This window comes from Lytechinus variegatus, chromosome 4 (genome assembly GCF_018143015.1).
Source record: "Lytechinus variegatus isolate NC3 chromosome 4, Lvar_3.0, whole genome shotgun sequence".
NCBI lineage: Eukaryota > Metazoa > Echinodermata > Echinoidea > Temnopleuroida > Toxopneustidae > Lytechinus > Lytechinus variegatus.
The window spans coordinates 14,668,758-14,687,649 of NC_054743.1; the positions used below are offsets into that span (position 1 = coordinate 14,668,758).

General features: G+C 37.3%; 2 protein-coding genes across 2 annotated transcripts in view; both read right to left on the reverse strand.

The window, feature by feature from the left end:
• The window catches only part of LOC121413463 (mitogen-activated protein kinase kinase kinase 4-like), a 35,935-nt gene extending 31,927 nt beyond the window's left edge, over positions 1-4,008 (reverse strand). The window contains exon 1 of the mRNA XM_041606281.1: positions 3,944-4,008. Coding sequence (XP_041462215.1) covers positions 3,944-3,987 — 44 coding nt within the window. The 5' untranslated portion in view covers positions 3,988-4,008. The remainder of the gene's footprint in view (positions 1-3,943) is intronic.
• A 7,247-nt stretch (positions 4,009-11,255) lies between these two features.
• LOC121412821 (DNA ligase 1-like) lies at positions 11,256-18,892 on the reverse strand. Its single transcript, XM_041605583.1, has 4 exons — positions 18,778-18,892; positions 14,941-15,120; positions 13,036-13,204; positions 11,256-13,002 (listed from the first exon to the last, which is right to left on the reverse strand). Exons 1-4 carry the CDS (start codon positions 18,826-18,828, stop codon positions 11,426-11,428), a joined length of 1,977 nt encoding a protein of 658 aa, XP_041461517.1. The 5' UTR covers positions 18,829-18,892; the 3' UTR covers positions 11,256-11,425.

Consider the following 18,892-nt stretch of genomic DNA (forward strand, 5'->3'; position numbering starts at 1 on the left):
TATAAGCAGATTGCTTGAAAAAATGACAACCTCGGAATAAAACTCATTGAAATAATTAATACATTTATAAAGCAGATTGGTAAAATCATTTTGTTCATAATTTTACAATGATGAAGATGGAGATTATGAGGAAAATGGTGAAAATGAAGGCCATGGAGATGATGATGGTGGTGGTCATGGGAGAGTATTTTGTGATGATTGAATCAAAGGAAGAGTGATTTAATGGTTAACTGAAATATTGACAGAGAAAACTTATTTCAAATATTCTGATATCGCAGATTTAACATTTGCATTAAAAGAGTAAACAGATGAGCATTTTTTGATAGACTCTGGTAGAGAGTTGTAGATATTGGGACCGTGGTGTCGTATGGATCTCTGTGCAATAAGTAATTTTGGGTTCATTTAGTGAAAATTTGAAGAGTTATATGTAGAGTATGAATGAATATACATGTATGTGTTCATTGTATAAAAATTGTGGAATGAAGGTGGAAGCATGTTATTTATGCATTTGAACATCAGCAGTAAAATTTGAAGTAGATTCATGTCAAATACTGTTTGTGTTAGTCTTTAGTTGATGGAATTCTATACTCCATTTTTTAATTCAGAACTGTTACTTATAATCCGCTTTATACATGTACATACTTTAATATGTTTGACTTTGGAATGAAAAAAATAAAATTCAACCAATCAAAGAAAAGTTTAAGAATTAAGGCATATTAAAAAAAGTATGTACAAAGCTGATTATATTTATAAATAACAGAAATTAAACAATGGAGCTACCTGGGTTAGCGATCGTGCAGTCGCCATTAGGGAGTTAATAATACAACAAAAAAACTGACGGGCTCTTCGATTTTTGTCTTTATTTCATAAAAATATATAAGAAGAACTGGACCAAAATAAAGGTTATTATTCCCTTTTGGCCTTAAATGCACCAAAACGGACAAAGTAAACTTTTTGTCTTTCTGTGCGTGGAGTCTGTCATCACTTTCAGAAACAAGATGGCAGCTTACATAGTCCAACAAATGATTGGAATCTCATGAAGATATTGATTATAACCAATTTCAATGCGGGAATTTAGGGTAAGAAAATAGTCTAAATATCATCATGACCAAGACCTGCCAACCTCTGGGAATGGAAAAGTATATTCTGTGATAAAAAAAGTGTATTTTTCCCAAAAAAAGTGTATTTCATAATAAAATGTGTGGCGCACTCGCTCATCGCGGCGCTCAAGTTGCATGCTAGCTAAAATGCGCACTGCTCATGCAGATGAAAAAAAAACATTTAAACATGTGTACCGGTATATCTCACCCTGGTTTTAACAAAATGATTGAGAAAAAAAACAAGTTACCTAAAATTACATTGATCTAATAATAACCATCTTTGTCTAAGTTTTATGAAATAGAGACATATATGATTTTTCTCAATAAATTGTGATTTTGTTTTAAAAAAAAATTATGTCTAGGTTATGTACGTTGGTAATGATTAGATAATGGACAATGGTTTCATCTGGGTTTTTAAGTCAAAAGACTTGTCGATTTTTGCCATTGAGATTTGACTCCCTGTACAGATCGAGTTATAACTTCAGACATTCTCATGGTCTCTGTAATTGGTGAGTGGAGCTAACACTCCCCCACTCATGGTTTCAAATCGTCTCGTGTGTGAAGGATTCATATGCACCTGGTGCACGCGAATCTTTCACACCATTTTCACTAAAATAACTATGACTTTACATCATAGCTATGACTTATAATTTTTCTATAACACTTACCGAACCATATGGATCGTTTGTTTAATTCTTTTTGTTGTTTGTTTTAATAAAATAAGAGCATTTTTCGTGATCTTCACGTAGATGCCTCTTGATCAGCGTTGATATCAACTTTTGCCTAAAGAGGGCGCGCGATATTATTCACCAAGCCGGTAGGCACTTAAGAACCAATTTTGAAAGGATACTCGTAAAATTATGTCACTCTCGCCGATGAATATTCATTAGATCGTGGTCGTGCGTGTTCAATACACACCGAGTGCATGCATGCAGAGAGTTTGTATTGAACACGCACGACCAGGATCTAATGAATATTCATCGCGAGAGTGACATAATTTTACGAGTGTCCTTTCAAACTTGGTTCTTAAGTGCCTACCGTACCTTTGTTTACGGTGTTGCAAGCTAGCTGCATTCTAGGCGATCAGCATTATTTTCTTGCTCGTTCAATCCACTTTCATCATCATCTTGTCAAAAGATGGCGTACTTTACCAATAAGTATATACATGAGATGCAACCTGTTGATTTTTGGTACAATTTCCTATTACGCGCTGACGGCTTGAATTGAGAATGTTCGATACGAAAAATTGCTTTTCGATTGTTGTTTGCGTACTTTCCACCGCAGTATTAAGGATGGATCGAACGGAGTATTCTGGTTGAGACTTGGAGGTAAGCGATAAAAACAGTTTTATAAATAATTTCCGATTTATTTTTTTTTTTAAACTAAAACTATTAAAAAGAAATCATTAGTGGAGAAATACTGAAACGTTAAGCGTTTTTTATTCCCTCACATTCGTGTGATGAATGAAAACGTCAAAGTTTACTATGAAACCACATAGTCTTGAGGACGCAATGATGATGATTTTTTTAGATATGTCTTACATTTCTTCATCATTGACGTCTTGACACTCTCTCCATAGTGCCTTCAGCGAACGACCAAAACAAAGATGGATTTCCCCCCAAAATCCATCTTTTTAAACCGAACTCACTAGAATTTTGTTAATTTTATTAATTCTTACACCTTCCTACGCCTAATGCGTAGGAAGGTTTTAAATATTACTTTAAAAAAATGAAGATTTCTTACCTAACTGATGCCGCGTAGACCTCTCGTTCCACATGTAAACAACGGAAATACAATAGCGTCGACCCTTGAACCGCTTATGTATGACGTACTTCCGGAAAGCAATGCCGTCTTAACGAACAATTTAGAGATAAAAAATCTTATTTAACAAATATTAAAATTATTTCGTGATCATAAATAATTTATATATATTGATATGAATTATTTATGATCACAAAATAAATTTTAATATTTGTTAAATAAGATTTTTTATCTCTAAATTGTTCGTTAAGACGGCATTGCTTTCCGGAAGTACGTCATACATAAGCGGTTCAAGGGTCGACGCTATTGTATTTCCGTTGTTTACATGTGGAACGAGAGGTCTACGCGGCATCAGTTAGGTAAGAAATCTTCATTTTTTTACATTTTTTAAAGTAATATTTAAAACCTTCCTACGCATTAGGCGTAGGAAGGTGTAAGAATTAATAAAATTAACAAAATTCTAGTGAGTTCGGTTTAAAAAGATGGATTTTGGGGGGAAATCCATCTTTGTTTTGGTCGTTCGCTGAAGGCACTATGGAGAGAGTGTCAAGACGTCAATGATGAAGAAATGTAAGACATATCTAAAAAAATCATCATCATTGCGTCCTCAAGACTAGTAGAAACCACATGCGTTGTGCGAGGTTAGTATTAATAATACTAACCTCGCATGTTGTGTGAGTGACACTCCCCCAGGCAAGTTCAGCAGTACAACCAATATGACAGAGACCGAAGCTTTTAGTATATAAGCTAGCAAAAGCAGCTCTGACTCTGAGTTACCACGCGCGGGGGGCTAGCCTGAGCTGTGGCTGCCGGCTGTGAAGGCTGAAGCGCCATTGCCACTGCACTGCCAATGGTACCGGCATTGTACTGCGCCAAGTCCGCACTCATAGTAGTACGGTACATTCTCATCTCAATTAGATCTACACTGGTCGGGACCGTCGTGAAAAATGGTCAAATTGAGCCCCATTTACACTGTAAAACCTCACTCTAACGTATAGAATAAAAATCTTAAAAGTAAAATGACATGATAAATTCTTTCAAAGTGTTTCAAACAAAACATAACAGACAAAAATCACCCTTACATTTCGCCGTCAAAAGAAAATACTCCGGAAGAGCTCTCTGCCATTTTTCCGATTTTTAGCGTGATGTATATCGAAAGCCAAATGTAGCGAAATTGGGATTCGAACATGTAGCTTACCATACCTATAGATACCTACTTTTTTTAATTTCCTAGGTGGATGCTAACTGATATAGATTCAACAAAGAAATTATTCTGTTTTGAAAAAAAAAGGAAAGCAAATTAACAAGTGTGTGTGTGTGTATTTGAGTTTTGTCAGACGTGTATCAATCAGGTATGATTATTTACGTCTGGGACCGACCTTTAACGACACCATCCGAAAGCTAGACGTGATCAGGGCTCGAACCTCGAACCTCTGCATCAATTTATAACTTCCCCACAGCTTGGATTACAGGCGCACGCCACAACGCCCAACTCTGAAAGGAAACAATAGTCAAAACTAACTACGGTAGTTTTGCCTATTCAAAATAACAGCTACTCCCATGACTACGTCGTAGACAGCACCTCAGCAAATATATTCAAGAGTGAGGTGCAACATGTGTTAGTCTGCATTTGTATGTAAATATTGTATATATGTTTGCTTTTTTTTACCACAACTTCAACGGTGGATTTTCAGTACTCAGCATTCAAATCCACTATACAGTACGACAATACACCACAGGTGGTATGTACTTATATAGGAAGAAGAAGAAGTACTTATACTGATAACGAAGTCTCTGAGTTGGCCGGATCATGTCCTGGTGCATGGGTCAAACTTGAATTTAATACTGGTTCACATCTCCAATACTTATCCAATCCATTTTCGAAGCTGTGGACACTGGGTGCATTAACTAATTCATTCCTTGGACTATTCCGGGACTATTCCAAGGTTTCCTCATTCTTATTTCTTTCGTTTCTCAGTGACTGACCTCGGAATGATGTAGACCTACATTTGTTTTTCTTATGACCTCTGGTAGGCCCAGAGCAATACACCTGACACAAATCTGGCACTATACTGTACCTCCTGGTCATACCTGTGAAATAACTTAAATAAAACTTTATCAATGAACTCTCGTTACCCCCCCCCCCCCCCCATTTATTAAAATGTGTTACTTCAGAAAATTATTTTATTTTGAGAAAAAAAAAGCACAGTCATTTTGAAAACGGGCATTTTTGTCATATGGAAAATCTTGGAGGAAGCAAGTGCACCCTCTGCACTCGGTTCGGTTGGCGCCATATATGGGCCTATCGCTAGCCCGGGGGCAGTCAAATTATATTGCTGTACAAATGCGCCCCCGAATAGGGCCCCATTCCACAGAACGGAGACCATTGAAAGACCACTGAAAGACTTGAAATTGGTGAGGTCTTACAGCGGTCTTCAAGCTCACTGAAATTTGTCATCTTTGTGGAATGGCTCAGAAAAACCCCTCAAAACTCTGAAAGACTAATGTATATTTTTTGTCTTCAGGCGCATACGCAAGGGGGGGTTTCGGGGGTTCAACCCCCCCCCCCCCTTCTCGTTTCCTTTTTTTTTTTTTTTTTTTTTTTTTTTTTTTTTTTTTTGCTTGTCTCCCCAGAGGTCGGTCTGGTCAAGGAGTTATCGGGCAAGAGCCTGATAACTCCTTGGTCTGGTTACGGACAGTTCCCCTACCCAATAATGTATATGACAGCAATAATGAACAGAATCTCATGTTTCCGACGAAAAACACAGAAAAAATTTTCGCTCGCTCCATTTTATTATATCTTTTATTTCCGCATGTCGCCGACATGATCACGGTATCGCCATTAACAAGGCCATACATGATTATCATGATGTATACTTATGAATACAAGTGAACCAAGACAAAGACATACGTTTTCTTACAAAATATGTTTTACCAATATGAAAACCAAAATGACGGAAAACGCTAAAATGTCGGTTAGCTCGCTCCGCTCGCTCGTAATAATTTATGAAATTCCATAAGTATCTAGTCTCCTGTTCAAGGCCGTATTATGAGTGTTACGAATAGAAGGACATGTAGCATCGACTAATACTTGATTTACTAACAAACTATTGACAAGAAATGTATGTTTTGACGGGAAAACGCGAAAATTTCGGCTCGCTCGTAATCATTTATGAAATTTTCTTAAGTTTCTAGTCTCTTGATCAAGGCCATATCATGAGACTTACGAGCAGAAGGACATGTATCATCAACTAATATGTAATCATTACCAACAAGCTATTGAGAAGAATTGTATGTTTTGACGGAAAAACGCAAACATTTCGGCTCGCTTGCTCCGCTCGCTCGTAATTATTCATGACATTTCTCAAGTTTCTAGTGTTCTGATCAAGGCCATATCCAGGCGCGTAGCCAGGGGGGCGGTCGCCCCCCAAAAACGTCCCCAAAAAGAAAAAAAAGGAAGGGAAAAAAGGAGAGGAGAAAAGGAAAAGGGAAGGAAGGAAAGGGAAGAAAGGTAGCTTTGTGTTTTTTCTATTTATTCTTTATTTTTTTCTCAAAAGAGAAACTCCTTCACTCTTCTTGCTTTAAATTCATATATGAATTTTGCTTCCGCGCTGCGCGCGGTTAAATGACAATATTGAAGTTCTCCATTGTTCCCCCACCTTTTCTCTAACCCTGTTTTTCCACCTCAGCTATGTGCTTCTTGCCAGTTAAAGTTATACATTAGGGCATGAATTTGAGTAAGGTTAGGCCGAAGTAAATGTATGAAGTTATCTTTTTTTTCAATTGATCGCGCAACTTCTGGTCTGGTCGGCTCCGAGCGGGTAAAATCTTTATATCAGTTTCTGCCGTCACCTCCATAAAGTCAGCTTCTCCCGCTTTTCAGCTCATTACTATAAACAACCATAATTTGGGGGCAAACAGGTTCCTAATTTAAAAAGAGGAAGGTATGGAATTCGTGTCGTATTAAATAAAAAAGTACAATATTTTTTTATCAAATTGTATTAAACTTCATGTCATTTCCCTGTATACATTCATCTCCTGTCCTGTTTTGCGCCCTCAGATTGAAATTTTGAATGACACTTAAGTTTCTTTATATTCAAAATGAAGCGCTTCAGGATAACTCAAAAAAATTAATCATCCTTTATTATATAGATAGATAATTTCAATAAATCACAGAAGTTTCAACTTTATGCGCACTATTTTCCTTGTAATGAAGTTCAATAATCTTAGAAAATCAATTGAATTAGAGACGATTGGGTATTAGAGATATCTACAATTGATGAAACGTCCGCCCTTTGAAATTTCAGAGTTTCATTGCTCATCGCGGGGAGGAATATCTTCCTCTACCAATCTTCTCCTCTGTTTTGCGAGTTAGAAATATGCACTGATGCTAAATTGTTTGTAATCAAATCTGATCTTTCCAAAGAAAGTTTCAATATATCTTTGAGAATACCCTTTTCTCGGGACCCTTTTTATGGCAAGAAAAATTGATAAATCACTTTAGCTTCCGCGCTTCGCGCGGAGTTATTATCATTTTAATTTCCTCCATTGTATACCTCTTTTGTGCGTTTACAATCACTTTTGAAAACAAGGTTCAAAATCGCAATATAGTCAACCGAATTGGAGGTACTAGAGACAAGAGAAACGGCTCCTTTTCATTTTAATTTATGAAACACTAAAAGCTTCGCGCTTCACGCGGGAGGGGGAAACTCCCCCTCCCTGTACCCACCCCCTAGGGAGCGCGCTTCGCGCGCTCTGTAAGTGTTGGCACGCTTCGCGTGCATTTACCGCCCCCTCCAAAATGAAATCCTGGCTACGCGGTTGGCCATATCATGAGTGCTACGATCCGAAGGACATGTAGCATCGACTATGATACCAACAAACTATTGACAAAAAGGTTATGTTTTCAACGCAAAAACGAGAACATTTCTGCTCGCTCGCGGGTCATGACCGCACTGTTACATACCCATCCCCACTTAAATGTTATTGTCTTATTTGCAGCGCTGAAAAAAAAGAAAAAAATCATCACCTCCCCCCCCCCCCCCGCTCATCACTTTTTAGAGACTGGGCGGGAGATTTAAAAGAAATCAGCTCGAAACCCCCCCCCCCCCCTTCTTTCCTTTCCATGGTCTTTGCCTGGTCTTTCAATGATCTTTCAATGATCTCTCATGAGTCCTACAGTGATCTCCGCAAAAATCTTGAGAGACTGCCGAAAGATCATTGAAAGACTATGAAGACCTTTGATAGTTCATCGAAAGACCGCTGAAAGACCATTTTCCTGTAAGACCGTTGTAAGACTGTTTTGAACCGTTTCAAAAAGTTTTGGAGCCCATGAAGACCACTGAAAGATTGGTCAGGACTCGTGAGACCTCAAAGACCATTGTAGGTTCATTGAGAGACCTCTGAAAGATCAACCAAAATTCATGGTCTTTCAAAGGTCTTTCAGCAGTCTTGTTCTCTGTGGAATGGGGGTTTAAAGGGGTGGGGTTTTATTTCAGTTTTGGACGCGGCCGGCCGCGCGTGAAGTCTTATATAATGGCATCAAAAACACAGATTTTCACAAATAAGGGTGGTTTTGATAGACTGGTCAATGGTCAATCGCGGGGTCAAACGTATATATTTAGGGTTCCGGTATGGGTTTTTTTTTCAAAGCTTTTTTTTCTAGGACAAGCCAAACGTACGTGTTGAGGGCATGTTTTCCCGAAGCTTTTCCCCCGGGGCTTTTTCTCCTCTTTTCTGAATAGTGTTCAGATTCTTCCTGATTGAGGTATTTCAACCCTAACGTATTGCACTGGGGGGGGGAGGGTATGCAATATCCATGAATATACTTTTGCCTATATTTTAATGACAAGACCATCCCAACCAAAAGTTGATTTGAATAAAAAGAGAAAAATTATATGTAAGTTATATGTAAATCCTGCAGTCGGTATGCAAATGAGGGAACTGATGACCATAGGCGGCGGAAGCGGGGGGGTGGGCGGGGGGGACAGGTCCCTCCCCCTAAATTTGAGGTGGGGGGATTTCATTTGATAACCTTTTTTTTTTCTTTTTTTTTTTGCTTGTCAATTTTGTTTCCTGCGTCCCCCTAAAAATGTTTCTGGTCCCCCCCCTAAATTTAGGTTGATAACCATTTTTTTTTTGCTTGTCATATTTTTTTAAAGTGTCCATCACAAAATTTTAGGTGGACCCCCATAATTTTTTTGGCTTCCGCCGCCAATGCTGATGACATCACTCACTTGTCTTTTTCTTTTGTATTTTATTATTTTAAATATGAAAAATTATAATTTTCTCCTCATGTCCTGTGAAACAAAGTTTTATTTTTCACTGAACAAATGGAGTTACCATTGCTTTACATTATGTGGATTAGTCAAGGTGGTCCTTATTTTCAAATCTGTAAAAATTTGAATATTTTATAATTTCAAGCAATAAAAACAAAAGAAATAGTGAGGGACATCATCGATTCTCTCATATGCATGTGATTAAATTGTGCATATAACTATTTTGTGCAAATATAAGCAAAATTTCAAAATGTAATAAGTTTCTTATTTTACTGGCACCCGAATTTGCCGTGAATTTTTCAGCATTATGCTTGTCTGATTTTTCTCTGTTGATTCAATTTTTCTGAGGTGGACTTGACCTTTAAATATATTGTTAGCAAGAAGAAAAACCTTGTTTAGGGGTCATATTCTGGCGATAACTTGTCAGGGAGCCAATGTTAATGGAACTCGCGAAAATCTTGTTTAGGGGGTTATTTTGCACAAAGAGAAAAACTCGTTTAGGTGTTTGGAAATAATTTGGCCACGCGTACGTGTGTACAGTAATACATTTGACTGCCCCCCCCCCCCGGGCATAGGCCTAGCCCTCATAAAAAAGTGTTAGCCTGACTAAAAAATAATCAACTCAATAAATCAACTTTTGGTTGGGGTGGACTTGTATATTAATGTTTCTCTATTCAATTAAAATCAACTCGTTAATTAGGCTGGAATTGCTTGCTAAGATGTGGATTATCTCATTATCTGTCGGCATATTTTTATTGGTCTTTGCTTTTTTTCCAGACCTACTCCATTTACCCCTTACTCGTATACTCTCTGTCTTTTTCTCCCTCTTTCCATCTCTCTCTCCCTTCCTCTATCCCCACCCCTCTCTTTCTTTCTTCTCCCCTCTCCTGTCTCTCCATTCAAGACATTATCCTTCTCCCCTCATTAAGTTCCTCGCAAAATTCCCCTAGATCTCTCACGCGCGTTTCATAGTTTCTTTAATCCCTAATGGTATTTCATTTTCCGTGCTTACCCCCCCCCCCTCCCACCCTCCTCTCTCGTTCCCATCTCTCTCTCATTATTTCTCATCTTCACTCATTCTAAGCCTAAAACTAAATTGTGCTTCAAATTGGCACAAAAGAAGAAAACTCAATATATGTCTTATAACTAAGTTTATTGGAGAGGCCTATTTTCATGATAATTATACAATCTATTCGTGCGTTCAAAGAAAATAGACAAAAGCAGTAGCATAAATTTATACAATACGAGCCCCTTCATGTGTTACAAATATTAGGCTCGTCAATCAACGGTATCATTATTTACAGTATTCATAGCTACAATAATACTGAAGCAATTTTATTTCACCAAAGCGAAAAAAAAACCCTGAAACCCATGCTGGAAAGAACAGTGTCACCCATGCAGTGGCCCATATTCTGAAGTCAGGTTTAATTTAGACCACGGTCTAACTCTGTGCTAAAATTTATGAGGAGCCAAAAGTTCAAAAATTCTGTTTATTTTGTGTATTTCTTATGTTTACTAATTTGTTTCCTTTTGCTTTCATAATGAAGAAAAAATATTTTAGTTATCATTCCCAGACAATTATAAACAATTTGGGTGTCATATGAGTTAATACATGTAATTTGAATATGTACTTTTAATTGTGCCCAATTGGCTCTCCATATATAGATAAATCACAACTTTAAACCAGGGTTTAATTTAAACCTGAGTTCAAAATACGGGCCATTGTGTTTACATAGTGGACTATGTGAAAATATTATTCACACAGTCATGTTCCTGTGAACACATTGTGGAACATTGCGTTCTTTCCAGTATGGAAACTTTGTAAATTGCAGGAAGTGGACTCTTTGTTCAGTTATAAAATGTTCGATGGTAGATCTCTTAAAGTAACAAAGCTTGATCTTTTTCTTCTTTTCACATTACGTTACCTTGCACTGTGCTTGTGTCATTACGTTTTGAACACAAGAGGTAAAGAAATAAGGCACATAAGAGTGATCACATGCAATAAATGGTGAATCCAGGACTTAGCAATTGGCAAAATAAATTCATTTCGACCCCCCCCCTTCCTTGCACACCACCCTCCATTAGAATATTTGGTAATTGATATATATCACCGCCACCTCCTCGGCTCCCCATCGTCTGTGCTCCTTGATACTTTCCGTTCTCATAGTGTGTTAAACGAAGGAAAATACATTCGGTATAATATTTTACTATAAATTACTAATTTACAAAGTTTGGTTCAATGTTTTCCGTAATATCAGTGAGGCAACATGAACATGATTAAATAAACTAGTCTACATCAACTTTAGCTTTTAGCCTGGGTCTTCGAATAACTTTCTCTTCTTTCTTCTCTTCCTTCTTTTCCTCATCGTCGACATCAACATTCACTTTTGGTCGTGGTCTACGGACAACGGTCTCCTCTTTCTTCTCTTCCTCTTTCTTATCGTCGTCCGTTTCGACGTTGACCTTCGCTTTCGGTCTCGGTCTTTTCACTACCGTTTCCTCTTTCTTTTCTTCTTCTTTCTCATCCTTCTTCTCTTCCTCTTTCTTCTCTTCTTTCTTTTCGTCTGTTTCAACGTCCACTTTGGCTTTTGGCCTTGGTCTTTTCACAACTGTTTCTTCCTTCTTGTCATCCTTCTTCTCGTCTTCTTTTTTATCTTCAGTATCAACATCGACTTTGGCTTTAGGTCTAGGTCTCCTCACTACAGTTTCTTCTTTCTCCTTTTTTTTCTCGTCCTCTTTTTCTTTCTTTTCCACTTTATCTTCCGACTTTTCATCATCGACCTTTGGTTTTAACCTTGGCCTTCTTACAGTTGTCTCCTCCTTCTTTTCCTCTTTCTTGTCTTCCTCCTTTTTATTTTCATCCTTCTTTTCAGTCTCTTCTTCAACATCTACTTTTGCCTTCGGTCTCGGTCTTTTTATCACATTGGCCTTTTCTTCTTTTTCTTCTTCTTTCTTATCTTTTCCCTCTTTATCATCTTTTTCATCGACGTCAACCTTTGCTTTTGGTTTTGGTCTCTTGACGACTGTCTCTTCTTTCTTTTCTTCCTCTTTTTTATCTTTCTCCTTCTTTTCATCCTCTTTCTTTTCTTCCTTTCTTTCCTCCTCATCAACATCAATTTTTGTTTTCAGTTTTGGTCTTTTCACTTCTTTCTTTTCTTCTTTCGTTTTGTCTTTTTCCTCATCTCCTTCGTCTTTCTTGTCACCCTTTTCTTCTTTTTCATCCTTCTTCTTTGACTCTTCCTTTTTGTCTTTTGTTTCCTTTTCAGCTTTTTTGTCTTTGTCAGTATCAACTTTTGCTTTTAATTTAGGCTTCTTGATGACCTTTTCTTCTTTGGTTTCCTTTTCTTCTTCTTTATCTTCCTTCTTCTTGTCTTCCTTCTTTTTCTCTTCTTTCTCCTCCTTGTCCTTTTCTTTCTTAGATTTATCTTCTTCCATACCTTCTTTCTTCTTGTCATCCTTCTTTTCCTCTTTTTTCTCCTTCGTGTCCTTTTCCTTCTTTGATTTATCTTCTTTTTTGTCATCCTCTTTATCAACATCTACCTTTGTTTTAAGTTTTGGTTTCTTGATAAGCTTGACTTCTTCTTTTTTCTCATCTTTCTTTTCTTCCTCTTTATCTTTCTTCTCTTTTTCTTTTTCTTCTTTCTTTGAATCTTTGTCTTTCTCCTTATCTTTCTCCTTGTCCTTCTCCTTATCCGGTGCTTTGTCCTTTTTATCTGAGTCAACTTTAGCTTTTAATTTAGGCTTTCCTTTGTCTTTTTTCTCTTCTTCTTTACCTTCTTCTTTTTCTTTATCTCCCGTTTCCTCCTTTTCATCCTTTTCTTTGTCTTCCTTTTCCTGTTTGGATTCTTCTTCTTCTCCCTCCTCCCCTTCCTTCTTCTCTTTCTTTTCTTCATCACCTTCTATCTTCTCTCCTTCCTCTTCCTCATCTTCTTCCTTTTCTTTATCTTTCTTTTCTTCCTCCTTTTCTTTTTCTTCCTTCTTCTTTTCATCCTCAGCCCATCCTGGAAGCTTCAAGAATTTTTTGAGATATTCCAACTCCACGGCTGCTTCAAAAGCTTCAAAGCCCTGTAAAAGAAAAACAGATGTAATATTTGTTTTCTTCACCGTCAAAATAAAACAAGACTTTTTATTATAATCCCATATTCACAGGAATTGCTGAGTAAATTTTATAATGGGGCTTTATAATTTTGAAATTTTGCATAAGTCGTATTATAACAAGCAAATTAGTTCTCAGGGCGCTTCAGTTTGAAGTTCCTTGGTTTAAAAGAGAAAGTCTTGTCGGTGCTAATGTTATGAACATAATTGTATGAGTAGAAAGTTATACTTAATTAACAGAGGTTTAAAAGACGTAATGTGAACTAATTTTCGTAGAAGAAAACTTATAATTTATAGTTTTTCACAATCGATATTTGTTAAGAAACAATGAGAGGGAGCAAGCGCTATATTTCCTTATTTCACCGTCATCCACCCCTCCCCCTTTTTTCGTTCTGAAGTTTATTTTGGCGACCATATTTGTTGAGTTTGGGGGATCACGCCACACTATAACACACTCACACACAAGCACCTGGCGACGCCCTGATTATATTAAGTGGTCAAGTTGGGACAGGGGCGGATCCAGGATTTTCCAAGGGGGGGGCACATTTCTCCGAGGAAACAATTGACAAGGCAAAAAAAAGGTTTTCAACTCAAAATTAAGGATATTTCGTCTCAGAAAATATTTGACAAGCAGAAAAAATAAAGGTCTTCACTTTGAAAGGGGGGTGCACATTTCTGTTTCAACGGCATTTTTACATTACAATTTTTAATTTTTCTTCTCAAGGGGGGGCACGGGCCGGCTCTGCCCTCCCCCCGGATCCGCCAGTGAGTTGGAATGGGTGGTCACTGAGGCCTATATAGGCCATCACGTTTCCCTCGACGACTCTGGAATTCGACAGTGTCGTATATATGCAACGAAATAACCCTTTTCATACATAATAGGCATATTAATTCTTCGACTCCGCCCTTGTCCTAAAATGTTCTGGGGCTCTTTAGGGGATAAACTTATTTTATATAAGGGGCCGCGGGACAGTTTTTTAAAGTGGGGGGGCTGAGTTAAGAGTAGGGTCTGACCATGCGAAAAAAATCACAAATAATATCGTCTTGTTTACGTTTTTGTACACGGTTTTGTAAAAAAAGAAAAAGTGGGGGAGGGGCTGAAGCCCCCCCCCCCTCCCCCCATCCGCTTCCGCGGCCCCTGTATAATATGGCACGGTCTATACAAGATCCCAAGACTCATCTTTAATCATCCCTTGTCCCCTCTCAATACCCCAAATACCATAACACTATGACACAAGCAAAATAAATGAAAGAAAGTGAAACAATTACAAAAATACACAAAATGCTCATCAATGAAATCTATGGCAATTAAATAGGAAATGTCATCAGTTTAAAATATCTATAAAATAAATAAACACATTTTCGAGAAGGGAAGGGGCATAATCTCTTTAAAATGTTGGACAGCATGTACTCATACTGTCCACACAACAATTGGTTAAAACTTTATCAAAATTCTGGGTAGTTTTAAACCAATAATGTGTGCTTTGGCTGAAAACTGCACAAAACTACCCAGAGTTGGATATTTTTTAAACCAATTGTTGTGTGGACAGTATGTTGCCCAACATGTTAAAGAGTGTATTATGCCACAGACATATGGGGGTATATACCATGTGCCCTCTGGATCCTGCACCTGCATATATGGCACCCTAATATATCTTCCCGTCTATCTTCTCCCTTTGTATCATTATAATTTTCATAGATCTTACCCCGCAGTATTCATCTCCGTTGGCAATGCGTGGTGGTAAGGCCTTAGGGTCGCCGCACATCTCTCTCATCTTCTCTCTCCCGGCAGGAAACATAGCGATGTCAACGTACTTGATGTCGTAGTCGAGCATCTTTCGACGACTGTCCAGAACCATCATCACTTTCTGTATCTGTTTCATCAACTGTGTAGAAAGAAACATATTTATTTCATTGACTATTTTGTTACAAAAATCACCCTGTCCTTCCTATAAGTTAAAGGACAAGTCCACCGCAACAAAAACTTGATTTGAATAAAAAGAGAAAAATTCAACAAGCCTGACACTGAAAATTTTATCAAAATCGGATGTAAAATAAGAAAGTTATGACATTTCAAAGTTTCGCTTCATTTCACAAAACAGTTATATATCTCGGTCGGTATGCAAATGAGGGAAGTGATGACATCACTCACTCATTATTTCTTTTTTATTTCATTATATCAAATATTTTGATTTTTTCGTCATTGTCATGTGAAATGAAGTTTCATTCCTCCCTGAACACGTGGAATTCCATTATTTTAATATATTGTGCTTCAGACAAGGAGGTCCTAATCATCAAATTCGTAAAATTGAAATATTGTATAATTCAAACACCCGGGGGGCCACTTCCATTCACGAGTGGATACCATGCGCGACCATGGGGTTGCGAAAAGCACCCTAAACACGTAATTTCCATATTCTGAAAATGCACCCCTTAACAAGTATTGGCGTGTAAAACCAGTACCCTTAACGAGTATTGGAAACAAAACGATACTCTTGGCAAATCTTCCCTGAAATGAACCCCTAAACAAGTACAGGAATGTTTTATTGTTACGGGTCCTTCGGTCGTCGGCTTTATCTTATTTGGTTTAGTACGACCCACCTTTTACATCTCGCGCAAATCGTACTCTAAACACGAAGTGTTGAGGCAAAAAGGACATCCTTTATAAAACATTTTAATTTTGTTTTATCATCCCCGAAAATTCGACCCAAAACACGTACTTTTCCTAGCGAAATAGATACCCTTTTTTCAGTATTTTTGCCGTTTTTTACACCCTTATCACGTTACGTACGTAACGTGCCCTATCGTGAAAAAGACATCCTTTTTACGTGTTTTTTGGGTCGCGCATGGTATCCACTCCTCAATGTAAGTGCCCCCCCCCCCGGGTTCAAACAATAAAAAAGAAATAGTGAGTGACATTAACGACTCTCTCATTTGGATGTAACTGGCTCGTTCATATAAATATTTTGTTAAAAATAAGCGAAACTTAGAAATGTCATAACTTTCTTATTTCACATCCGATTTTGATGAAATTTTCAGCATTGTGCTTGTCTGATTTTTCTCTATTGATTCAAATGAGCATTTTTCTGAGGTGGACTTGACTTTTAAAGGGACATCATTTATTTTCCGTATAAAATGGGGTATATTTAACCCAGATATAATTATAGGCCTAGTCCTCATTTTCCAACACTTATAAAGAAGTGGTGGAAAATGAGGACTATATAGGCAAATAGTCTAAAAAAGGAAATGTTAACTAAACATTTGAAAGGTTGGAGGAGTGACAACATTTTCTAAATGTTGCATTCACCACTTTAAATGGTTCTACCCAACATGTTGATTTAACATTCGATTCTTTAGAGTGCCTAGCCCCCCCCCCCCCATCCCCTCCTCTTTATTCTCACCTACCTCGAAGTCTTCTCTCAGACTCTGGATTTACATGAAAATCTTAGAGTTTCGAACTTCAATCTCCAATTCATCTAATGAATATCTAATCATTTACTATTTAGAAAATCGTAAATTTAAATCAAGATCTAGAGCTCGACTGGTCACTAACCACAATCACTAAGGATATATTCTATTTACTTGTTTGTCTACATTCAGAATTTAAAAAAAAACATGTCGACCGCCACAGTGCAGCTATATAAGTGCCTGAATAATGAAAGCCAGGGCCTGAAAAAAGATTACCCCTCGTACATAAAAAAAACTATTTTTTTTTTGATCTCATTGTTTTGCAATATGAAGTTATACAATATTTCGTTACGGGACAGAAACTATTATACTGAAAAAATATTTTCAATTTTTTTATCTAGATCCATCAAAATTGACTTGTGATAATTGCCATTTTGTTTCCATTTATGTTCTCCATTGCTAACAATCATAATTGCTTTGCATAGATAATTAACATTTCAAAATTCGATCATGATCATGATGATGATAGGGAGCTTGAGTCAAATTGATTGTGACCCAAATCGTTATATCAAATTTTGCAGATTTGTGTATAACTTTACTGGTGTATGGCGAGAGGCTCAAATTAAACCAGGGGCGGATCCAGCTTTTTATAAAAGGGGGGTTGGGGTGGTATGCGAGGGAGAGTAGCGACCGAGTCCAAGCGAGCGGAGCGAGCAAGGGGGAGGGTGTGGGAGGGGGTGTCCCCCCTCCCACAGTAGGGAAAAATCTTGAAAATCTGTGTGTTAAAATGGCGTTTTCTTGCATCAAATAAATGAAATAAAGTCATAAAAATATAATAAAATAAAATTACAAGTTAAAAAAAAAGATAAGATTTTAAAAAATGGTCCCCGGATTTTTTTTTGGGGGGGTTACAACCCCCCCCCCCCGAGATCCGCTTCTGTAAACTGTTTATATTCATGGCATATGAATGATGAGTGCAACATTAAAACACTAGTCCATCAATTGAATAAATCATGAAACGGTAAACAGTTTGAACAAGTTTTTGCTTCGTAGCTGTTTAAACAAGAAGTTCAACAAATTTAAGTTTCTAATTTAGTTCAATTATGATTTAAAAAAAAACAATATTAGACATGTACAATTACAATAAATCATAAAGTTCGTGTAAGTAAATGAATGAAAATATTTCTTTGGGTCTCAGATACTTATTTTGAAAACACCGCGCATATAAGCAGGAGGTAGATATAGACCCTTTGGCATCCGTGGAATGTGAGATCACGTGATAGCTATCATGTCTGTATCATCTCATCACGGATGGTGTATCGATGGGTTTACATTGCATTCCTCGTACACAACGATGTACGCTCATCATCACATATGCTGATAGTTTTTGTTTTCAGACTCCGATAAAATTTTACTTCTATGGATATTGAAATTATAGATCATCTAGGCCATTTCGGGGACTTGATCTATTGTAATGCATAGGCTACTGTTTATCCGCACAAAGGCTTATTCATACTTAGGCCTATATTATTGCTAAACTAAAATATCTCTTAAAATTGAAGACCGGTACCAGATTAAAATGTCTGTATACAAAGACCAAGTTTGACAGAAGACGGCAGCTGTTCAAGCATATTGATGACAACTTGACAAGTTACATTTCATAGATAATTTTCTTAAACATAAGTTGAAATCTAACTCGAAATCTTATTATCAAACGCCAGTATCACAGCCTTTATGCCAACTTTTATGCGTAGGCTATCTGACTGTGATTTCGGAATGGATATAGGCCTACTACTTGAACTGGAACATTCATAAAAATATATTTTTAAAATTATGAAAATAGTCACCAAAGCATTTTACTCATTCACGTTAGATAACAAAAATGAAGAGGAGGCTATAAACGGATATCCAGTATTTTGCATGATTTTTGCTTAAAGTGACGTTGGCAGATCTAATCGCATAACTTTCTGCAACTTTCTAAGAAATGGCCTCCAGTCTCTGAGATGGCGAGCGAACCAAGAAGTTATGTGGAAGATGCGATACGCATCTCTCTTTATCTCTTAACCGATGGCAACTTTCATTATCATCTTTCTCGATTCACTAATTCGAAAAACAAACGCATGCCCTTTTCTTACCTGATACGTAGATGTATAGGACGTGATGTAAACAGTGATTTCGTTCGACATTTTGGTGGATTAATCGTCTGAGAGAGAAGAAAAACTCTGAGTCTCGGTGTTGGATAAAGATGGT